We start from the raw sequence: 24,976 nt of genomic DNA on the forward strand, positions 1-24,976 counted from the left end.
TTCTTTTTGTCAGAACTGGTTTTGTCACTAGTATGTGTTCGGGTTACTGTTTAGCTAGCACGTTTCGAGAAGAGTGGCAATGGACTGCGTCATGAATTCCTTTTCTGTCTTTCCCCAGAACTATAATGGCGTATCTGATGTAGAGCTCAGGGTAGCACTACCAGATGGAACAACAGTTACAGTTAGAGTGAAAAAGAACAGCACGACAGACCAAGTATATCAGGTAAGTTAAATTTGAAAAAGTTTCGCTGGGTGCACTCCTGTAATCCCAGCACTTGGGAGGCTGAGGCAGGAGGATCGCTGTGAGTTCGAGACCAGCCTGGGCTACATAGTGAGTTCCAGGTCAGTCTCAACTGCATAGTGAGACCCTGACTCAAAAAAACCAAGGAAAAAAAAAAACCACAAAAAACTTGAACAAGTTCATTTGATATTGGATGGTATGAAGCTAAGATAGACGAAAGAAGCTAATACATATAAAGTGCTTATGGTATCTGGCACTAAAACATTCATTAAATTGTTATTATTAGTATCAAAGTACTTTGCCCTTCTTGAAAGTTAAAGTAGAATCTCAGGGAATAGTGGTTGTAATTAACCCTTCCTTTTTTTATCTTTAGTTTTAGTTTTTGGTACCGGGGATTGAACTCGGGTCCTTGCGCTTGTGAGGCAGGTGGCAGCACCACTGAGCTAAATCTCTGGCCCTACCCTTCCTTTTTTAATTGTAAAAACCATTAATAGCATATGTGAAATCAGAATAGTGCAATGACTCTCCAGATACTCTGTGTGTGTGGGGTGCTGGGTCTTGAACTCAGGGCCTTGCATATGCTAGGCAAGTGCTTTACCATAGAGCTGTGTCCTCAGCTCTCATCACTCACATTTAATAATTACCATGGTTCTGCCACATTTGTACCACGTATCCTTTTTAAGTTTTTTAAAGCCCATGTTATGAAGACCTTTGTGTACTTTAGTATGCATCTGAAAGCTATCAGTGTTCTTTTTTTTTTTTTTCCTTTTTATTGAGGTTATTGGTACAATCTAGGTATACAATACAATTACATTCATCATTGGGATTCTGTACCTTTACATAATAGGTCTTGATTCTCATTTTTCCCTTGTCCCTGCCCTCCCTTCACCCCCTCCTCTCCTCCCTATCAGTGTTCTTAAGTAACCGCAATGTTAGTATCAAATCGAAAATTAGCACCTTTTTTTTTTTGGTAATTAATTAACAACTGCCCATGGTCAAATTTTTCCAATTACCTAAAAGTAATTCTTTTTTTGGTACCAGGGATCAAACTCGGGTCCTTGCGCTTGCAAGGCAGGCGGTGGAACCACTGAGCTAAATCCCTGGCCCCTAAAAGTAATTCTTGTTTGTTTGTTTGCTTGTTTTTCGTACCAGGGATAGAACTCGGGTTCTCTCGCTTGCCAGGCAGGCGGCGGAACCACTGAGCTAAATCCCCAGCCCCTAAAAGTAATTCTTTACAGTTGGTTTAAAATCCATATCTAAATAAGATTTATATTACATTTTAGTTTTATGTTTATTTTAATATAGAGTAATCCCCCTTCCCAGTTCCCTCCTCACCTTGGTGCCATTGTCTGTTACTGAATCTGAGACTGTTATTCTCTTGTATTGTCATTTAATATATTCTTCTGTCCTCATAGCTCCATATGTGTATGTATGTGTGTGTGTGTGTATATATATATATATGTGTGTATATATTACATTTTAGTTTTATGTTTATTTTAATATAGAGTAATCCCCCTTCCCAGTTCCCTCCTCACCTTGGTGCCATTGTCTGTTACTGAATCTGAGACTGTTATTCTCTTGTATTGTCATTTAATATATTCTTCTGTCCTCATAGCTCCATATGTGTATGTATGTGTGTGTGTGTGTATATATATATATATGTGTGTATATATATACGGTGATCCTCCTGCCTTAGGCTCCCAAGCTCTGAGATTACAGCATGCACCACCACACCTGGCTCTCTATATTTCCATAAATGGAAACTTGCTCTGGAGGATTGATTAGATTCAGATTCTGCTTTTTTGATATGAGTGCTCCATAACTGGTGCTGTCTACATCCTATTCCTTCTCCGCAGGCAGTACACAGTGTGTGGTTACTCTGAGTAGCCGTAACAGGGTCACACTTGGTCTCAGCCAAAAGGCCGAGAAATGATTAGTGGTAACAAGATTAATCAGTAGGTGTGATCTGTCATTAATAAAGTTTACCACTGGTAATTTATCAGGTGAGTATATCCATTGATGATTGTTACCTTAACAAGTACTTTCATAAAGATTGCAAAGTGCTGGTTTTCTAATAGTATTTTCTGTAAATAACTTTTTTTTTTTTTTTTGGTACTGGGGATCAAACTGGGGTCCTCGTGCTTGCGAGGCAGGTGGCGGAACCACTGAGCTAAATCCCTGGCCCAAGTTTTAGCTTTTTAGTGTTACAAATTCACTTTGATGAAGTCATTGTGATCAGAGGTGGTATTTTTTGTTTTGTTTTGTTTGTGTGTTTGTTTATTTTTGTTTTTGTTTTTTTGAGACAGGATCTCACTATGTAGTTAAGACTGACCTGGAACTCACTGTGTAGCCCAGGCTGGTCTCAAACTCACAGCGATCCTCCTGCCTCAGCCTCCCAAGTGCTGGGATTACAGGCATGCGCCACCATGCCTGGCTAACTAAGACAAGTTATCCTGAAATATAGTTTGTGAAAAAGAGGATAAATATTTTATTCTTTCCTTTATTACCAGTCTTCAGAGCGAAGAGTACCCTAATTGATTCCAGTGATGTCCATTGTTGTATTTTTACTTTGTAGTATTGTTTTTAAGTGTATTTTATTAACTTTCAAAAAATTAAATGATTTAGTCAGTAGCTTATATTATTGTTTTGCTGTTCAAACTCTCATCTTTTGCCAGTAGCAGCTCCTTCGTATCTGTTCCTGTGTACTTTGATGCAATCCATTACTTATATAGCATCCTTGCCTTTGTTATGATAGAATGTCTTGGGCTCACCTTCATACATTCCCTACCTTAGTTCTAGAATAAGCCATTTCCCTAGGGAATTCTGATTCCTGTTATTAAGAAACGGTATTTTGGGCCGGGAATTCAGCTCAGTGTCACTGTGCCTGCCTCACCAGTGATAGGTCCTGAGTTCGATCTCCAGTACCAGGGGAAAAAAAGAAACAAACGGTGTTTAACACATTCCCACTGGTCTGAACCGGCCATGCACGACTGTCCCATCAGGGAGCTTGTACCACGCATGGTACTAATGAATCTAATCACTTTGATCGGTCTTTTTTTTAATAAATCTACTGAGCAGTGAGATATGTGAATTACATCCCTGCTGTAAATGTGTTAAACTCGTGGTCTGGTTGCTGGGTGTAAGCATTGCTTATAGGTAGGCCTTTCATTTGCCTTTACTCTTCCTCCATCAGGATTTTCAGGGAGACAAGAAATTTATCCCTCATAATTTGCCAAGTACTATAGCAAAGGATAATATAGGATATGAGGCATTTTTAACTGCAAGAAAAACAATTGTTTTTACAATTTGCTGATATTTTTGCTATCTTTCGATTTTTCAGTGTTTCTTTAGCAAGGCCTGGGGTTGTTGTTTTGTTTTGACTTTTAATACTTTCCCCCAATCCTGTTACTAAGACTTCTAGCTAGAAGCCATTTTCCAGACCTTGACAGCATTTTACTTTCTCTCCAGTGCAGTGAAGAGTGGTAATTTAGACGAGATCGGGCCTGTTCAGCGTGGTATGGCCATAGACAGAGTGTGATTTAGGACACTTAAAGTTTCTAGCTCCGACATCACATCAGCAATGAACCTAGGCTTGATATGTGAGCAGATATGGGAAGGATATAATCATTTGGTTCGCTGAGGTACTAATATGCAGAAGTTTTATCTTGTTCGATTAATATTGGGATTGATCTTGAAAAGGGATTTGGTACTATTGTGTTTTGTTGTTATGTAATTTCATTTCTCATATATTTGCACAAGGAGCCTTTTTTAATTTGTTATGTTAGTACCATAGTTCCTACAGAGAAGAACTAATGTTCTTGTTTAATATGCCTCTTGTCACAATATTTTGATGTTTTCATATGGATATTGATGGTGATAATCTTTAGAAAATAAAGGTGTGTAAAGCTCCTGGCCTGGAACATAGATCAGCTGAAAAACAGTATATTTGTGGGCCAGCTACACTCCTATAATCCCAGTTATTAAAGGGACTAAGGCTTGAGGATCACAAATTTGAGCCCAGTCTGGGCTACTTAGTAGCACCCAGCCCCCAAACAAAAAGTATAAAAAGGGGTAGGGATGTAGCTCAGTGGTAGAGCTCTCCTGGGTTCAATTCCCTGTACCATTAAAAAAATGGAAACCTGAATAAAATTAACAAACAATAGTTTAAGCTGAATAATCTAGCTGGCATTGAGATTCATGCCAAAGCTACTTAGAAGGCTAAGATGGGAAGATCACTTGAGGCCAGGAGAATCCTGGGCAACACAGGGAGTTCTTGTCTCTTAAAGAAAAAAGAAAAAGAAAAGAATGAAAAATATAGATATTCTCTGTTGATGTCCTTTTTTTCTGTCCCACATAAAAGTAGGCTATGTGAAAATGAATATTTAAGAATTTGTTTTCTTTTTAAGATCTGTCCTATTAAATGCCTTTCTTTTCTTTTTTCTTTTTCTTTTTTTTGGTACTAGGGATCAAACTTGGGACCTTGCGCTTGTGAGGCAGGCAGGGGAACCACTGAGCTAAATTCCTGGCCCTCAAGTGCCTTTCTTAAAAATGGTGTTAAAAAAAGAGCTTTGTGAAATGAAGTCATATTTTGAAGAGGAAAGCTGATATTAAAGAGAAACTTTTCTCAGCTTGTGTTGGAAAGGAGAAGTCCATAGAGATGAGCTGTATGGGTCAAACACAGCTGTCTTTCTTCTTTTCTTTCACACCTTTGTATGCATGTGTACATGGGACCTGGAGAAAGACAGTCATGGGGCTGGGAGTATAGCTCAGTGGTAGAACACTTGCCTAGTGTGTGCAAGGCCCTGGGTTTTGAGTCCCAGTTCCAATAGATGAATGTATGAATGAGAGAGAGAAATAGCGATGGACCATGACAGTTTTTGTGAAGCTAAAACCAGCCCCCTGCCCTCATGTATACACCTGTGTTTCCCAACAGCATTGTCTGACTTCGTTTTCTTAAATCATTCTATCCTGTTTGAACTTTAGGCTATTGCAGCAAAGGTTGGCATGGACAGTACAACAGTGAATTACTTTGCCTTATTTGAAGTGATCAATCATTCCTTCGGTAAGTGCTAATGGCTAATTTTGAGTTTGGGTATTTTATTCTAATACTGTTGGACAAAAACTTTCCCCAGAGAAGAGCTTGAGGACAGGAGAAGATCCCCCTTAGCAAATCCTGCTGAACCTGGTCATAAGATTTTCTGATCGTTAGTCCTATTTCCTCTTTTGTCAGCACCTACAGATTACATCTGGCATTGAATCAGATAATTTTCATGTGGTGCTTTTAAGTCAGCGGTTCAGAATTTACGTATTCCAGTGAAGCAGCTTTAAAAGGGTATGTTCTCTTTAGCCACATAGTTTCAAGTTCCTTCATACTTTTTGTGGGTTTTTTTTTTTTTGCATTTAAAAATTTTTATTAGTACATTTTAATGATAACATTAATCATAAGGCATTTGTATCTGTACATGATATATCTTACTTCTTTTTTCCCTGGTGCCCTCCTCTCCCTTCAACCCCTCTTCCCCTCCTTATTTTTGTAAAGGTTTTTAAGACTAGATTTTCGTTTTTAGAAGTTAGAAAGAGATACTGTACATTGGTGAAAAGCCTTTGTTTTGATTCATATGTTCAAGCTTCTGTGTGAAAATTTCCTCTTCCTAAATTTTATTGCATGGCGACAGGAAGTTTCTCTTCTATAAAAACTGGGGGTGGTAGTCACATTGATTGCAGTGCAACTACAAAGGGGAGGGAGGCTGAGGGGTTGGATTTTCTATAGTTTATTGGTCTTCTTCACATCATGTGTACACAGCCTGCAGTCAGAAATGATGTAGATAATACTGATTGATCAGATCTTCTTCATCCCAGGTGGAGAGGTTGGTAGGTTTCAGTTGTCTTGCCATCCCAGGTCTAGAGACAGCAACTTTGATTCCCCTCAAGCAACCATCTCCCTATTATAATTTTTCTTCTCAACTCTCAACAGCCTAATTAGTCAGATATAAATTATGTTAGAAAGGATTGCTAGTGTACCTGGATACTTGGTTTCTAAGCTTTAGTTTCACTTTCTATAAAATGAGAAATATTAAATATGTCTTTTGCAGTGTCATAAAGCCAAGTATGCATTAAGAGAGAAAAACTTGGGAAAGATAAGAGAAAAATAAAATGGTGATGTTTTATCCTGCTGTGCACTACTGGGAAGAAATATCCTTACTCTGAAGACACTTTTCACTTTGATGAATGAGGATTTGGGGATGAAGTAGGAAGAGTCTTTCAGTTCTTAACAATAAAAGCAGTTTATTGAGAATACCTGTAGCTGGGTAAGAGTAGAGACTTTCACTGAAGAGTGGGTATTGGCTGTAACTTTTCCGCAAATGAATGGATTGGGTATTTCAAAGTGAATTTGGAGTTGATGTAGTCTGCTGTCACCATGGTAACTGAAGGACCTGCCTTTCAAGTGATAGATTTCATTCGGTTGGAGGCTCAGTTGGCCCTAGTCAGAGTTAGAAGGGACAGACTTAGCCAGACCTGGGAATTCTGTGCTCCTAGGGCAAGAGCTCCTGGATGAATCTGAGCTGTGCTCTGTTTAACCAATCACACTTGATCTGCTTTCATAGTTTATTTTAGGGAAGGTCTTTATGTATTTTTTTCACTACAGCTTTCTTTGTCTTTTCCACAGTACGTAAGCTGGCACCTAATGAATTTCCTCATAAACTGTATGTCCAGAATTACACATCAGCTGTGCCAGGCACCTGCCTGACTATTCGAAAATGGCTTTTTACAACAGAAGAAGAAATCCTCTTAAATGACAATGACCTTGCTGTTACCTACTTCTTTCATCAGGTAGGTGAATTGATCTCCCTGAAAGGCTAGTTTCTTTTTCTGTTTGTGTATAGTAGGTAATTTGCCAATTCATCGTGAATTTTTGGTTAAATCACTTTGCTTCTGGGTCTGAGTTAAATCTGCCAAATTTCCCATCTCGCAAAAGATAAGTAAGTTAGAAGTGCAGATACCCTGCAGTTTAAAGAAGTTATTCTGATTCTTTTTTAAACAAGAGAAAATAAGCATTATGACTGTATAGCTGTTCAAAACTTTTCACCAATATTATATATATATATTCTGTGTCTGGGAAAAACAAATTATCTGTTTACCTCTGCTCTGATATATAATCAACATAGAAGACTTCTGGAGATTTCTCTCCATCAGCAAGGAACCAGGTCTGCAGCGGACACCTTCATCAGACTTAATTCAGCTCTGACACTGTCAGTGGCAACATCAGATCCCACTGTCACTGGCTCAGTCCCCGAGACTGCCCCCACTTTAGATCCCATTACAATACCCGGCCTCTAAAATTTTTGACCAACTGGCTACAGGTTTGATTAGTTTCCTAGAGCAACTCGTAGAACTTAGGGAAACACTACTTACCATCTAATGGTTTATTACAAAGGATATTTTAAAGATTACAAATAAAAAACGCAGAGCTGAATAGAGTGAGGCCTGGAGAGCAGAAGTAGAGTGTCCATGCCTGGGGCTGGGTGCACCGCTGTCCTGGCACGGAGAGAGTTCTTATTCGCCTTGTGAGTCCACGTGCCCTGCAGTCCAGAACCTCATCCTTGTGGTTTTTATACGGTGACTTTATTGCATGGCATGACAAGTGTGGACGACCGTGTGGACATGTATTGGACCAGAAGAGTGTGACCTAATGCTAACAGAGTAAGGGTAGCCAGCAGGGTCATCTGTACAGGTTCTTCCTGGCTTCTCTGTGCAACACTGCTTCTTTGTGAGCATGGGGGAAGGGCTCTTTCTGAAACGAGGGTCTTACCAGAGCGTGTCTTTATGGTTTGTTTGTTTTTTTAAATTTTGGTACCAGGGATCGAACTCGGGACCTTGCACTTGTGAGGCAGGCAACAGAACCACTGAGCTAAATCCCCGGCCATGGTCTGTTCTAATAGAAAAGCAGGGGAAAATGAGTTTATTTTTAGTTTCTGTAACTTGCCTTGGGGAAGAGAAATTGTTGTTTCTGTAGCCTGCCTTGTGTTCATGTAAGGGGCTTTCTTTTTTTTTTTTTTTTTTTTTGGTTTTTGGTTTTTGAGACAGGGTTTCATTATGTAGTTGAGACTGACCTGGAACTCACTGTGTAGCCCAGGCTGGTCTCAAACTCACAGCGATCCTCCTGCCTCAGCCTTCCAAGTGCTGGGATTACAGGTGTGCGACACCATGCCTGGCTAAGGGGCTTTCCTCATAACACTTGTCTGCTCAAGTTGAATATTGGGAGGCAGCATAGCTGATCTCATTGACTGTGAACCTCACTGTAGAGAAACTAAAGCTCTGATCTTCAGCTGGCACTGGAGAGCACAGTCATGTGGTTTTGGGAAATGAAGGAGAGGATCGGGTAATTCGTTTCTTAAGTAGGTTTTCAGTCCTCCTCTTATTAGCCCACAGCCTCCTACCTCTCCCAGGTGACCATCTGGTACTAATTCCTGAGTCTTTGGGGAATTTGTTGGAGGGTTTCTCCACTTTCTTTCCCACCAGTGTAGAAATTTCTTTTTCTTTAGGTTTTCTAAATTACTACTCTTATATATTATGTGTTCCAAACTTATAATATTTTGGTCTGATTTTTTCCCCGTTCTTGCTGATCTTGTGGATTTATTCTTTTAAAAAAAAATTTCTTGGGTTGGGAGTGTGGCTCAGTGCCGGAGTAATTGCTTGCCTGGCTTGCCTGTGGCCCTGGGTTTAATCTTCAGCAACACACGCTTGCACGCATGCACTTACTCATTTTATTTATTTATTTATTTTTTTTGATACCAGGGATCAAACTCGGATCCTTGTGCTTGTGAGGCAGGCAGTGGAACCACTGAGCTAAATCCCCGGCCCTGCTTACTCATTTTAATTAAATCTTAGGATGAAGTGAGGATATTTGTTTTGCATTTGTCATCTTTACCTGGAAGTCTTTTATGAACTCTTCCTCCAAGTACTCAGCTTAATATTTGATGTTAGGTATTTGTATAGATGTAGACTTTTTACAGTTATCCTAATGTACGGTTTTTCCTTTTTCATGTATCTGCATTGTTCTTTTTTTTTTTTTTTTTTTTTTTTTTTGGTACTGGGGATCGAACTCAGGACCTTGGGCTTGTGAAGCAGGTTCAGTGCCACTGAGCTAAATCCCCCGGCCCTTGCATTGTTCTTTTTATATCATTCATGACTGAATTAATGTACAGTCTGTTAATTATTCCCCCTTATTCTAGGGTGTTTTTGAATATGTGATTATAAATGATGCTACCATAAACTTTTGTAGTATCACTTTCAGTGTGTGTGGTTTATTTTTACTTTTTTTTTGCATCACTAGGGATTGAATTCAAAGTCCTCACACATGTTAGGCAAGTGCTCTACTACTGAGCTACTACCTACTGCTACTTTTCTTTTAAGAAGCTACTGTTGCCCATTTATTCATTCATTCATGGTTGTATGTTACTGGTGATTGAACTCAGGGCCTCAGGCGTGCTAGCAAAGCACTCTGCCGCTTAGCTGCATCCCCAGCCCTTCTGTTTTTTATCTGAGATGGAGTCTCACTATGTAGCCAAGGCTGGGCTTAAACTTGTAGCTCTACTGCCTCAGCCCTCTGTCGAGATTATAAATTTTAAGATCTGTGTCATTTTTGCAGATATTTAATCTATTTTATTGATTTTTCCTTTTATGTCTTAGTATTAACTGATTTTTGTTTTAAAAGATTTAACATTTTGTATAATGTTTATCTTTTGTAATTTCTGTTACTTGACTAGTGGGTATATTTTCCTCAGTATTAAATATAAGTATACTACTGTTAATTTTTCTGTAGTGCTAGGATTGAATGCTGTTCTTTTAGAATTCACAATATTTTATTTTTAATATTTAATGCTTTGATGTAGCCGAGATTTATTATGCTATGTAGTACAGACGGTTAGTCTGTTTTTTTTGAAACTGCTGATAGCATAACAGCATATATTAAATGATAGGTTTCTAATTTATTATGCGTAATTTCTTTTTTATTAAGCTTAGTGTTGTGTGCAGATATATACACATACAGGGACACATTATTATGGATCTCCTGTTGATCTATGCTTCCTTTTTTGACTGTGTACCCTCCTCCTTTCTTTGAAGTGAAGATGACCTCCAGCTCTTATTTTCTTCTAATAAAACAGAAAATGAAATTTAAAGCTGGACTGCTTCGCCTTTGCTCTTCACATCTCCTCTTGACTGAAAATGCTTGTGTCTCTCAGTGCCCAGCATTCTCTTAGTTGTGCGGTTGGGCTCAACACACACGAACTACATGAACTACATGAACCTCTGTGTAGTTTTAGGGTTTCTCTAGCAAATCAGCTCTGCCCACCAAACCACTTTGTGTCTCCTTTGTCATAAAGGCACTTTCCCTGGGAAAACAGAATCCCTCATTTTCATATCTTGGGTCTCTTTGTGTGGTTGTTACTTGTCACCCTTCTTACAAAAAAATGGCCATTTAAGTCATGTTCACCATGGGTTTTGTTTTGTTTTGAGACAGGGTCTGACTGTGTGGTTCAGACTGACCTTGAACTTGCTATGTAGCCCAGGTTGGCCTCGAACTTGCAGTGATCTTTCTGATTCGGCCTCCCGAGTACTGGGATCACAGGCATGTTCACCATGTTTGTAGGAGTACTGTTGTATGTAGACCTGAATTTGTTTGTTTGTTTGTTTGTTTGTTTTTTCCAGGACCTTGTATTTGCCAGGCAGGCATGGCACCACTGAGCTAAATCCCCAGTCCTAAAGCTACATTTTAATATGTGTTAAGACTAAACCTTCGGTATTAGTCAGCTTTGGATTACAAGAGTGAAGTACCTGAGGCAATTGATTTATAAGGAGAAGAGATTTATTCTGACTGACATGTCTGAAGCTTCTTTTCTGGTTTCAAGATCAGGCAGCCCCTTGCTTTATGTCTCTGGCAAAGGCAGTACATTGCGATCACAGCACATGATGGAACAAACTGCTTATATCATGAGCCACAAAGCGGAGAGAGACAAAGACAGAAAGACAGAAGGAATGAGTGAATGACAGACACAGACTGGGGTCTCAGAAAACCATTTGAGAGCCAGCCCCTCAATGCTGTAAAAACTTCTCAGAAGGCTCCACCGCCCAGAGATTCTACCACCCCTTTATAGGGCCCCCGGGACCAAGCCTTTGACTCATAGGCTTTGGAGGACCTTCTACATCCAAACAGTAGCACCTTCTTTGTTTTCTTTTTGTGGTACTGGGGAGTGAACTCAGGGCCTTGCACTTGCAAGGCAGGCGTGGCATACTGAGCTAAGTCCCCGGCCCACCTTTTTAAAAGGCTCAATGTTCTTGCCCATTTTTGTTTGTCCAAATAAATTTTTAACCCATTTTGTAACCTATTACTTATACCTTATTAATATTCCAATTGAAATTTTAACAGAATTCCTATTTTTTATTAAATGTAATATTCTTAACCAAATATATAAGGTTTCTTTTTTTTTTTTTTTTTCAGTACCAGGGATTGAACTCTGGTCCTTGCGCTTGCGAGGCAGGCCACTGAACCGCTGAGCTAAATCCCCAGCTAAGGTTTCTATTTTATTCAATGCCTCTCTTATTTCCTTGGGTAAAGTTCTGTAGATTTACAGTGGACTCTTGACTTACAAACTCAATTCATTCTCAAGGCCTGGTTATAACTCAGGTTTGTCAGTGGAAGGCCCAGGCTTCCTACACAGCCTTCAAAGTCTCTCCTGTGTTGGGCAGATCGCAGTGTCCTGAGAGAGACACTGGCCCAGGCTTTCTCAGTTAGCCCCACACAGGAAAGGATGTTGTAATGTTCCTTCCAGAATTCTCTAAGAGTTAAATCTGTATCTGAGACCACCTGGAAGCACATCTGGGTGGCATTTGGGTTGTAACTCAAGACTTTGTAAGTTAAAACTAAAATTCCGGTCCTAACCCAAGTTGTTCCTATGTCAGGCTCGTTTAACTTTCACCTATGTCCCTTTAAATCAATTTCTATTTTTTTCTTTTTTACAATTATGAATGGAATATTTTTGTTTATTATCAGAGTGGAAATTTTTAGCTTAAAGTCAGAATATTTGTTACAAGTCCGAGCTCTGCACTGATAAACTCTTAGCAAGGCTTGGATGAAATACTTTGAGGATCTGTCAGTGGAGCAGAGTACTGTTTCATAGCTGGGGTTTTTTTTTTAAATGAGTATTCAAATGTGAATGGGGCAGGCATGTGAAATTGCTTTTTGAATTATAAAACTTTGTGACAAAAGCACAATATTTAGATATATCAAAAAGCTGTTACTTTTGTAGAAGTACCTCCTGTCTAGCGACTTTTGAACTATATTGCAGGAAGTCAACAATGTCTAAAATTGGCAGCTCAGAAATTATTAATGTAAGCACAACCTTTAGAATTATGGAAAGATGATCATAAAAACTACATAAGGGCTGGGGATTTAGCTCAGTGGTGCCACTGCCTGCCTTGCAAGCACAAGGACCCAAATTTCGATCCCTGGTACCAGGGGGACAAAAAAAACAACTGCTTAAAAGCAGGCTGAATGCAGTGGTGCATACCTGTTATCCCAGCACTCTGGGGGGCTGAGGCAGGAGGATGGCAAGTTAGAGACCAACGTGTGAGGTTTAGAAATTTAGCGAATCTCAAAAATAAAAATCAGGGCCAGGGATTTAGCTTAGTGGTTCTGCCACCTTCCTTGCAAGCACAAGGTCTCAAATTCGATTCCTGGTACCAATAAATAATAAATAAATAAATTCATTCATTCATTCATTCAATCCCTGGTGCCAATCAATCAATCACATTTTTAAGAAATCAGATTTGGAGATGTGCCTCAGTATCAAGGCCCTGGTTAGTATCAGGTGGTTAGTACCATCATTTTTAAAGTTTGGAATAAAGCTCTGGGATCAGGAGACTACTATTTCTATTGGGAGCCTTTTAGTAATATGTTTATATTTAACTGTATGCATGATTGATTGATTGATTTTGAGACAGGATCTTGCTTGGTAGGTCAGGCTGGCCTCGAACTCGAGGCGGTCCTCCTTACTCAGCCTCCCCAGTGCTGGGATTATAGGCTTGCGCCACCACATGTAGCTGTGTGCTTTACTTTAAACATTTTTTTAATTAAAAAAAAAGTGTAGTGTGGTGATATTTATATTTTCCATCCAGGGCTAATCAATATCATTTAGATTAGAAGTGAAAAAGGAGAATATTTTGCTCCTCTGTGTGAAAGAGCTGCGGGGTGCTGGAGTAAGGGGTAACGGACTCACCTCTGCCCCGTTGTTCATCAGATATTTAATACTCTCATGAGTCAGGCACCGTTTTAGTGTTGGGGATTTGAACAAGACAAATACAGTGCTTTTATTTGGCCATCAGAAAAAGGATTGTCAATCTTTTCGCTTAGCTAAATAATATTTTAAGTTTCGGTATCCCTTGGTGTCCTCAGGCTTTTGGTTTCAGGCCACAAACACACACGCATACACACGTACCCTGCCTGTGGATACCAAGATCTGAGACGCTGGAGTCTTTTCTCTAACAGGGAATAGTGTTTGCATATGATTTAGTATTTCCTCCTATGTACTTTAATCTGTAGACTACTTGTAATACCTATAAAATATAAATGGCATGTGAGTAATTATCATACATTGCTTAGGGAATAATGGTCCAGAGAGGCCATACATGTTCAATACAGACACAATTTTGTTTAAAAAATTATTTTCTATCTGCAGATGCTAAACCTATAGGTTTTACTGTACATCGGAAGCTGGATAGACTAGTATTTATTTATTTATTACAAGTATGCACCACCACACTCAGCTTCTTGAATGTTTAGATTTCATACCCATTCCTGTTTCCTGACTTCATCTTGTAGTTTCCCTCATTTATCCTTTCAAGGTCCACCCAAAGCTTCTCTGATAATTATAATTAGCAGTAAGTGCTCCTGTACTAACTGCATATACTACTTATTGTCTAGATCTTATATTTTGCTGCATCATTCCTGCCTTTAATATGCTATTATGCACTGTCTTTAAGTGTTCTTTTTTTTTTTTTTTTTTTTGGTACCGGGGATGGAACTCGGGTCCTTGCGCTTTCAAGGCAGGTCACCGAACTGCTAAACTAAATTCCCGGCCATTATTTCTTTCTTTCTTTTTTTTTTTTTTTTCCTCTCTCTTTTTTTTTTTTTCATTGTTCTTTAATTGTTTCTTGTTTTCATTATTTTTTAAAATTTTGAGACAGCAGCTTAAAACTTGCCCATATGGGACTCAAACTTTTGACCCTTCTGCCTCAGCCTCCCAAGTGCTGAGATTATAGGCATGCACCACCCACACCGGTTCCCTTACTGTTTTCACATGCATAAATTTAGCAGAATTTAAGTCTTTTTCTTCCCCCCCTTTGGTACCAGGAATTGAACTCAGGACCTTGAGTTTGTGAGGCAGGTGTCGTGTCACTGAGCTATATCCCTGGCCCAGAATTTAAGTCTCTTGAGGAAAAAGATGACAGATTTTTCACATGCCTCGAACAATTCTTAAATACGTGCTACTCTTTAAATATTAGTTATTCTGATTCATATGTCCATATTGGTGTAATTGTGATGATGGTCCAAGAAGATGCAAGTTTTTCTGAAGATGCACCTACATCTCTGTTTTTATGAAGAATGTTCTTGATGATGACTTTTACATTCCCCGCTTCCTTTCTTTTATTTTGGTGTTAGGCTGTTGATGATGTGAAGAAAGGTTACATCAAGGCCGAAGAGAAGTCTTACCAATTACAGAAGCTGTATGAACAAAGGAAAATGGTCATGGTAAGTGTATGTCCCCAATAATACTTTCAGAAAATGCTCCTTTTTACCTTTTAAAACTGTTGTTCCAGTCATTTTTGAAATGTATTGAAACAGTGGATTAGCCAATTTTTAAAAAGTAAGAACTTTAAGCCGGGCATGGTGGCGCACGCCTGTAATCCCAGCACTCGGGAGGCTGAGGCAGAAGGATCGCTGTGAGTTCGAGATCGCTGGGCTACATAATGAGTTCCAGATCAGTCTCAACTACATAGTGAGAACCTGTCTCAAAAAAACCAAAATAAATAAATAAACAAAAGTAAGAACTTTAATGCGAAGATATTTGATGCAAAGTCCTTTGCGTTCCTCATTTGACACGCAAAAAGCTGAGTTACTGTACGTAAGCATGTAATTTATTATTAGTAACAACTAAACGATGTTCTTTCTGATAAAAAAGTGCTAAAATGGTTGTGCAGAAATCACTATATGACAAAGATGAGATTGTGTAAGAACGGGTTTTTAGTGTGTGTGTGTGCGTGCGTGTGTGTGTGTTTGTGTGTTTTCCTGGGCATAGAATCCAGAGCCTCATGCGTACTAGACAAGTGTACATCTACTGGGCTACATCTGTAGCCCGATATGGCATTTAGATTTTTACTATTACAGATTATTTTAGATAGATTTAGCAAGAGCAAAATCATTTGTTTTTACAACTTCCATTTCTGTAGTTGCTTAGACGTTTATGCTTGGTAGCACTTTTGGTTTGTTTATCTTAGCGCTGTAGTGTTCAATTTGCCAGCTATAAGCGTCATATAACTATTTAAATCTAAATTTAAATTAAATAAAATTTAAAATTCAGTTGCACATTTCAAGTGCTAAGTAGTCCTAGAATAGCAATAGAACATTTTCATAGTCAAAGGAAATTCTGTTAGACAAGGCTACCTACATGGCACTAGAGTGTTTTAAAATTAATTTTCAGTTTGTATCTGCCATGATGCAGGGATGAAAATTGCAAAAAATAAAATTAGTAAAGAACATTTATAATATGTTCAGTGAAAAAAAAATTTAAATTCGTAACATTTAAAAATGTCTTTTTTGGCAGATTCACGTGTAGTTGAACTTTTTCCACTTACAACTGAATTTCACACGGATAGTACTGCTTTGGTAATGATCTCGATGGGTCACTTGAATTACTTTGTACCATCAGTGTGCCTTTTGTGAGAGAGTTCGTCCACCTAAATCAGTTGATTTGGAATAAGAATGCAGACAAGTCAGCTGTTGGCCTTAGAGCATCATCTGATATCTGTGTAGGGTTTTCATTTTATTATTATATGATGAAAATGAATAAATCCTTTTGCCTTAAAAATATTGCCAGAGCCGGGCATGGTGGTACACGCCTATAATCCCAGCACTCGGGAGGCTGAGGCAGGAGGATCAGTGTGAGTTCGAGACCAGCCTGGGCTACACAGTGAGTTCCAGGGCAGTCTCAACTACATAGTGAGACCCTGTCTCAAAAAAACAAACAAAAAAAATTTGCCAGAGACCAGGGAGCCATCCATCTTACCCATGTACTATGTACGTATCAGCAGGCTGAAATGGAAAATGCGAAATCTTTTAAATATAATTAAATCTTGACAGAATTTTTGTTAAGACATTTTTCTGTGTGTGGGACGGGGTTTTACAATGCAGCTTCCATCTGTTCCTCAGGATAATGACATTGTCTTCTGTCTAGTAACACCTCATTCTGACTAATATATTGCATCTCTTTGGTGAAAGGCTAATTGCTAACTGGCTTCAACCTCTGCTGTAGTTCTTTGCTTTTACCAAAGCTGGTAAAGTCTTCCTGTTCCTGAAGAGAAAGCAGAAATAAAAGTAATTTCATAAGGCCCTCTGATATATCAGTATATATTGTTCCTTTGTATAAATAGTGCTCCAAACATAATGTCCTTCTATTTATGTGTTTACCAAAAAATACTCGTTGACTTCCAAGTATGTGCCAGGCACAGTACAAAGTGCTAGCGAAATAAATAGGTTTGGGTTGTTGGCAAAATATAGAAAATCAGGATTTAATAAGCACAGAAATCTATTATGAAATCATTTTTAGACTCAAGTGCATAATTTCATAATCACCCACTTAACTAAAACGTACAATTGATACACAGATGCTTTCCCACAAGTCATTGGCATGGGGTATAAAATATGCTCAAATGTACAGAATTCTGTTGTGTTGGAAACTAGTGCCAACGTAGAAGTGTGGAACAGCCACGTTTTACTACAAATTTTGATAAACATCTCACCAAAGTTTGGATTTTATCAATTCAGATAGCAGTATTTACAGGCGGCCCCGCCAGTATTGGGTCACACGTGCCTTTCCGAGCCCAGAGACCCTGATGCCACCAACTGCAGCAACTTAGCAAAGTTGACAGACTTGCAGTGAAGCCAGATCTGTACACTTAGTCACCAAATCACCGTGAGACCTACAGCAGCCCAACAGACTTTGTGGTTTGCTTTCTTTTTTGTAAGATGAGAATGTTCAGACTGTCAGCTGTTGGGTAGAATTTTGACAGAACAAGATCTTGTAAGCTTTGGATAAGTTCCCTTGTCCCCCAAATACTGAGCAGAGCTCACATCCTCACTGCAGTCAGGAACACGGTACCCACCGAACATTTTTGTTTTCTGCTTATTTACAAAGTTGGGTTGGATGCGTCCCCTCCTTTCCTCTCACTCCCGTCTCCTCCTCTGGTCTTTTCTTCCTGCCTCTTGTCTTCTCTCTCTATTCTCACACAAACAGTAAACGTGTAAGTCATGCTTTCCTCATTTCTAAGTAGCCTGACTTGCCCTTGTTGAACTGACGTATTGTCTGCGGCCGTCACCCTGTACGCGCCCGGTGTCCTCTGAACGGATGTGCTAGTGTTTCTTGATATAATCTGTAATGATGTTAGACAGGCAGTCTGTATGAAAGTCTGCGTTTCTTTCTTTTTTTCCTCCATTAAGTTTATTGGTACATTTTAGGGATACAATGTAGTTATATTCATCGTTGGGATCATCTTGTACCTTTTCATGACACATCTTGGTTCTTATTTTTTCCCCCATTCCCCTGCCCTCCTTCACCCCTCCACCCTTCCCTAGTTACAAAGACTATTTTCATTTTTTCCTTTTCTCATATTTCTTCTTTTCTCTTCTTTCCTTTCCCTTACCTCTCCCACTTCCCCTACTCCTTCAGACCTTTTCTTCCTATTTCACATTGTCATTTACACCATTTGAACCTTATTTACACTTTGGTGTTTACACGTGTGTCCTATTTATTTCACTTAAAAGTATGGCTTCAGTGTGCGTCCATTTAGCTGTAAATGGCTCTAGTTTCTCATTTTTGTGGCCGAGCAGTACTCCATTTTATAGAAAAACCACATCTTCTTTATCCAGTCCCCAGTAGATGGGCAACTGGGCTGTTTCCAAATTTTAGCTATGACAAACTGTGCCGCTATTTTGTGTTTCTTAAAGTGTGATCCCCAGCCCACTTCCATGGCAGTCACTTGTGAAGCCCCTTAACATGTAGATTTCTGGTCCTTACCCCACATTTAGCATACCAGAACCTCTCAGGGTTAGGACTTGAGGATTTTTCCCCCTCTGCTTCCTCATTCACAATACACGCAGGGCACAAGGCCTGGGCTGAGGTGTATGTGGGGAAGATTTACTTTGTCTCCTTTTTCTGTACAGTCAGTGTAAGAACACTGCCTGTGATAAGCATTAAGAGGCTGAGGATTTTTATTCTTTAAAAGCATCCTTTGTGATACTGAAACTTTATGTGCTTCAGAATCACTACTGCCCTTTGAGTTTTGGGAGGGTTGGCCCCCACGGTTCCTCTCGAGCCTGTGCTTTAATTTTAGACCTGTTTTGACCCTTTGGCAAATTGGTCGGGAGAACAGAGTTTCTTAAGAATAGACCTTGAAGTGCTGGGGCCCCGGTTCAGTGGCGCTTTCTCCTCCCTCTCAAGCGCATCATCCTGAGTTTGATCCCCAGTACCGCAGAAAAAAAAGGGGGGCCAGGGATTTAGGTCAGTGTTACCAATGCCTGCCATGCAAGTGCAAGTTCCCGAGTTCAGTCCCCAGTACCAAAAAAGTGACTTGAGACATTTACCTAATGTGTTCTGCTCGGGTGAGTACGGAGTCTGTGTTTGTGTTAATAATGGCTCTACTTATGTATTAAGCCATATTACTGAATATTGAACATTTTTGAATTGTCCCTGACCGTACCTGAATGGGATACCAAGTAATTGTATGAATCGGGAAGGTCAGTTAGGACGTTTAGATACACAGACTTAGTACCAAAGGGGAATGGATGGGATAGCTTTGTGTTTTAAATATATGTTAGAAATATGTTTAAAAGCAAAAATTCGCTTTTTCCTAATTTTGGACTGATGTAAGCTTTTAAGTGTTCCTTCTCTGCAGGCTTTGTGCAGACTCACAGTGTAGTTTTTGCCTGCTTAAAACTGAAAAATGCTACCCAACTTGAGAATCTCTGAACACCTTAAGTCTGCCCACGAGACTTTACCACTGGCCTCTCACCAGAGGCACAGGCGCCCTTGTTTTCATTCAGGTTATTACTGGAGCTTATGCCAGGTGGAAGTCCCCAGGAGGCCTGCTGCTTTCGAGGACCACGCTCCTGACTGTGAGGGACCGAGTGCACCTGTGGGAGGGGTGAGGAGGGTTCACACCCTGTGCTGGAGCCACCCTGGCCCCTCTGGACGCTCTCGTCTCTTCTCTGACAGCCTTGCAGGTGACATCCCACTACACAGAGAAGCAGAGTCTGAGAAATTGGAATTTTTACCCAAGTGCTGGGCATGGTGGCGCATAGGTTTGGTGACTATAAACGCAGCATTTGGGAGGCTGAGGCAAGAGGATCAGAGGATCACTGCAACTTCAAGGCCAGCCTGGGCTGCATAACAAATTTGAGGACAGCCTTAATTGCCTTGTGAGACCTTGGCTAAAAAAAAAAAAAAATTTTGATCCAAACCACAGCCTACCAGAAGTGGAACTAAAATTTGAACCCATATCTGTCAGGCTCTGGTGCATGTTTTTCCCTATATCAGGGAATAGAGAATAGCAGCAGAATCCTTTATTTCCAGCAGAGGGGAAATCTCCGAGTATAGCAACTTTTTCTTAAGGCACTGGAGGTGGAGCTCCAGCCTTTATGCCTGCTAGACAAGGGCTCTGTTGTGCCCCCTCGCTGGCCCTAGAATAACTTTCTTAAGGTCACAGAGAAAGTGTTTAAGACTTGCAGAATGCCACATTTCTGTGGATCTCTTCCTAATCCCTGTCTTTCTGCATGCTTCTCTTTAAAAAAATTATGCAGTAAAATTTCCAATTAGGAATACGTCAGAAATGTCTGTCTAAGCAGTAGTGGTGCTTCTCAGAGACCTCCCAGCAAATGTGTCACATGTAAGTCTGTTTTGTCGAGGACATCAACAGAATTGATCTCAAGGCTCGTGACGTGGGGGGCACTCCGCTCATTGAACAGCGTATCTGATGGCCGTCTTAGGTGACTTGGGGCTGGGTCCTTGAGGCCTGGGTGCCCAGCTCCCTTTCCTTTGACATTTTATCACAAACGCTTTCGAACATGCGCAGAAGTTAAAAGAATGGTACAGTAAACCTTCATGTACCCCTTAATCCACCTTCAGTAGCCTTAACTTCCTTTCATAGTCCATCTGTCTCATTCACATGTTTTTTTCCTCTGGAGTTTTTTCAGGTTTGTTTGTTTATGTTGTTGCTGTGGATTGTCTTGTTTGTTTGGTCTTGGTTTTTGCAGTGTTGGGGATCAAACCCAGGGCCTTGTGTGTGCTAGGCAAGTGCTGTACCATTGAACTATTCCAGCCCCTCCCCTGGATTTTTAAAAAGTAATATTCAGGGCCAGGCATTTAGTTTGGTGGTTCCACTGCCTGCTTCATAAGTGCAACATCCTGAGTTCAATCCCCAGTACCAAAAAAAGAAAAAAAGAAAAGAAAAGTAATATTCAGATACATCGTTTCACAAGGCTTTTGTACACACACGCACACACACACACACACGTGTGTGTGTGTGTGGTATTAGGGAATGAACTAAGAGGTGCTCAAACACTGAGCAACATCTGCATCCTAGCCTTTTTTGTTTTACTAAATTACCAAGACTGGCCTTAGACTTGTGATCTTGCCTCAGTCTCCTGATGAACTGGGATTAGAAGTATGCATGCAGTGCCCACCCTCACACACACATACGGCATTCTTAAGACAGAAAGTGGTTGATGGAGCTTTAGAAAATGTTTCAGCCATCACTTATTAAATCCCTAATTATGTGCTGAGTACTGTATATATTTAATGCTCACAAATAACACTGTGTTGTAGGTACTGTTATTATTTCCCACCTCGTAAGAGAATACGTTAAGGCTTCTGGTGTTGAATAATATGTGTGAATTCAAGTACAGTAACTTGTGCAGGGCAGCCTGGCCTGGCCTCTCACTCACTCCGCGTTGTGTTGTTCTCTGCCCCAAGTTTGCTCTGTATTATGACCCCAGTTTTCTCCTGTTGCATGTGACCCACCTCCTGGCAAGTTAGGGGGTCAGGGATTTCTTCCTTTTTTTTTTCACAATGCCATAGCAGCATTAAATAGTATTCCTGTTTGTCACGGATACAGGAAGAATAAAAAGGGGAGATAGAATACAGAGAAAGAGAAATAAGAAGGAAAAATGATATGGGTGAAGTATTGTATTCGGATTTCATCCTGTCTCTGTATTCTTGCTGCCTTGTTATAATTTTTCCCCTTAAAATTGCCGTTATTTTACCAAAACATAAATGTAAAGTAGGAAAAGGAACATGTGCGGACGCCCCCTCACCTCCACACCCACCCCAGCCCTGAAGTCTTCTGTTTCGGGTGGCAGTGGCTGTGGCCCTCCGTGCCCCTCGTCAGCAGCAGGCTCTAGGTTGCCTGTGTGAGGCGGAGCGGACTCCGGTTTATTCTAAACTCGCTCCCGCCTGTGGAAGTCGGCTCGGGCGCTGTGTCTTGGCCTCTCCAGTACTCTGCACATAGCACCGTGTCCGTGCTCTTCGTGTGTGACACGCACCCGGTGTGGGGCTCAAGGCTGATGGCGTGTTCCCTAGGCAGTTCCCTAGGGGAAACCAGGACGCTTTCCCCTGAGTTTCCTTTTCCTCTGTCTCTTCTGCTCATCTTTTGTTTTGGTACCGGGATTGCCTCAGGTCCTTGCGCTTGTGAAGCAGGCGGTGAGCTCCATCCCTGCCCTCTCGTACTCCAGGTACTTCTCACCCCTCAACTCAGAACAGTGAGTTGAATAAAGAGAGCCCTGCTTTACGTGTAGAGGGAAAGGGACAGAGTGGAGTTAGCTTCCGTCGTTCAGAGCCAGATGAGCCTTGTACCTGTGCCACTTGGCTTTGGTTCTCTGCTTTTTAAGGAGTCATAGAAACGGGTGATGCAGGGACAGAGCGGCTGCTCCGGGGGCTGAGGAGCAGAGGTCTAGAAACTAAGCCTTGGTTATAACCCTGGCTGTGCCCATTCTTCTTTCCTGTGACCTCGTGATGGTTTTACTTTATTTGAGGTGATTGTAAAATGGCTCGTTTACACGTTTCCGTTTTTTGGTTGGTTTTTTTTGCGGGGGGTACTGGAGAGTGAACTCGGGATCTTGCAAGGCAGGCAGTGGAACACAGCTTTCAGTTTTAACATTGGTAGGTATGAAATGAGTGACTTAGTCTTCACCACCGAGATCATTGTAACTTAGGGTTGGAGAGTAGCTGGGGCAAAGCATCATCTTCCTGTAAGGACAGATTAGATGCTCATCTCTGAGGTGTGGTGAGAACACAGGCCCAGACTAAGCGAGGTTGTGAGGTCCTTTCTAGCCCTGTGGTCTGGCTGTCGTTGCCTCTTCTGTCTCTCATTCGTCTCAGGAGAGCAGATACGGGCAGTGGGAAGTGTGAAGGCAGGTGCTGGGAGCAGGTAGAGGTGACAGTCTCGTGCCCAGAGTGGGACCAGAGGCCAGGTCTTCGGGCGGTAGGTGGGGCGAGAGTGCAGTGCTCTGGGCTTTGCGCAGCTCTTCCGTTGCCTCACTTCCTGGTAATACCGTTTCTCTTTCCTCTTCCCCTAGTACCTCAACATGCTAAGGACTTGTGAGGGCTACAATGAAATCATCTTCCCCCACTGTGCCTGTGATTCCAGGAGGAAGGGGCACGTTATCACAGCCATCAGCATCACGCACTTTAAGCTGCACGCCTGCACTGAGGAGGGACAGCTGGAGGTGAGCATTCAGTGAGCGCCGAGTAGGAGCAACACAGGTGAACGCTGGAAGCCCACTCGCTTGCTGTGATTCAGTTCCTGAGACGGGGACGGGGGTGGGGAGCGGGGAGGGATGATGATGAAGTCAAAACTGCATTTTCTTTGGAGTAAAAAGCACTGGCCCAAACTGACCTGACCCTCCAGTTCGCTGACTCCTTCCACTGATTTTTATTCTTTTGTCGCAGTCCTTTCCCCTTTCCTTTATCGCCTCCCTGGTTCAGGGCCCCTCACCTTAGCTCCCCAGAGCTCTCCTCCTCAGACTGTAGACCCCCTTGCCCTGCTCTTGGTCCTCCAGAACCAGGTCATCGCGTTTGAGTGGAGTGAGATGCAGCGGTGGGACACCGATGAGGAAGGGATGGCCTTCTGTTTTGAATATGCACGAGGAGAGAAGAAGCCCCGATGGGTTAAAATCTTCACACCTTATGTGAGTGGCCGCGGGACGGATGCTTGGGGAAGGCAGATCGGGCTTCGGGAGGCAGAGATGTAGCTGTCTTGGGATCAGAGCCTATTTGAATCCAGGCACCTAGGTCCATCCTTTTTCCTTTAGGCCACTGCCTAGACTGGCAATTTCACACGCTGCTTGACTCATACTTACCACTAGAAGGAGCTAGAGAACAGTAGGTGGCCAGATCAGGGTTTTCTCCAGACGGAGGGGGTTCAGAAGATGGGGTGACCTGGCAGGAGTTGAAAGGCATGGCCCTGTGGTACCTGGTCTTGAGAAGTCAGTGAGTATTGCTACTTTTTTTTCCCAGTTCAATTACATGCATGAATGCTTCGAGAGGGTGTTCTGCGAGCTCAAGTGGAGAAAAGAGGTAATTCTAAAGACTTCTTTGTAGTAACTTCTTCATCTTTTAATTTGTAGGCCCGATACCAAATACCTGGGACCCTCACCTCCATTTCTGTCTTTCTAGGAATATTAGTTAGAGACTGGTTATGCCATGTGAGCCAGGACAGCGGGGCTCCAGCGGGGCTGGCCTCTGGATGGTGAATGGGCTGTGCAAAAAAGCCCAGCTTCTTCCCTTGTCTAGAGGGTGGACACAGGCTACAGGCTGTTCCATCCTCATGACTTCACGGACCCTCTTCTGGCTGTTGTCATTGGGTTTTTTTTGTTTTGTTTGGGTTTCTTTAAAATCAAATCACCCTCTATATTATTGTTCCTGACCTAGAAGGCCTCTATTCTCCCTCGATTTTAGCCCTCTGACTGGATGGGTCATGATAGAGGCCTTCTAGACCGGTGGTGGTGAACCTATGGCACACGTGCCACAGCAGGCTGTTTGTATCATTGGAAGCTCTAAAAGGTTCGCCATCCCTGGTCTAGACTAACCAAAAATGTGTGTGCTATGGCCAATGGGTAGGTGTCAATGTTGGAACAGAATTTAGAAGATTGTAAATAATAAACTACTTGTTGTCAGAGAAAAATCAGTGGATTAAGAGGTAAAGTCAGGAACATGAAAATTTGTATTCTTAGTATGGTAAAAAGAAAACTAGGGCTGGGCGTGGTGGCACACGCCGGTAATCCCAGCACTTGGGAGGCTGAGGCAGGAGGATCGCTGGGAGTTCGAGACCAGCCTGGGCTACATAGTGAGTTCCAGGTCAGTCTCAACTACATAGTGAGACCCTGTCTCAAAAAACCAAAAAAAAAAA

At 41.3% G+C, this 24,976-nt stretch overlaps 1 protein-coding gene and 1 non-coding gene across 2 annotated transcripts in view; one reads left to right on the forward strand and one right to left on the reverse strand.

Moving 5' to 3' along the window:
* The window catches only part of Snx27 (sorting nexin 27), a 55,117-nt gene that overhangs the window by 25,868 nt on the left and 4,273 nt on the right, over positions 1–24,976 (forward strand). Inside the window, exons 4-10 of the mRNA XM_010616517.2 lie at positions 119–223; positions 5,225–5,303; positions 6,909–7,072; positions 14,961–15,050; positions 23,145–23,294; positions 23,628–23,756; positions 24,085–24,144. Coding sequence (XP_010614819.1) covers positions 119–223; positions 5,225–5,303; positions 6,909–7,072; positions 14,961–15,050; positions 23,145–23,294; positions 23,628–23,756; positions 24,085–24,144 — 777 coding nt within the window. The remainder of the gene's footprint in view (positions 1–118; positions 224–5,224; positions 5,304–6,908; positions 7,073–14,960; positions 15,051–23,144; positions 23,295–23,627; positions 23,757–24,084; positions 24,145–24,976) is intronic.
* LOC117284065 lies at positions 18,646–18,777 on the reverse strand. The gene has a single exon (XR_004515152.1). It is a non-coding gene; the product is annotated as a small nucleolar RNA SNORA51 (small nucleolar RNA).

This window comes from Fukomys damarensis, unplaced genomic scaffold, assembly GCF_012274545.1.
Source record: "Fukomys damarensis isolate Sample0158 unplaced genomic scaffold, DMR_v1.0_HiC HiC_scaffold_33, whole genome shotgun sequence".
NCBI lineage: Eukaryota > Metazoa > Chordata > Mammalia > Rodentia > Bathyergidae > Fukomys > Fukomys damarensis.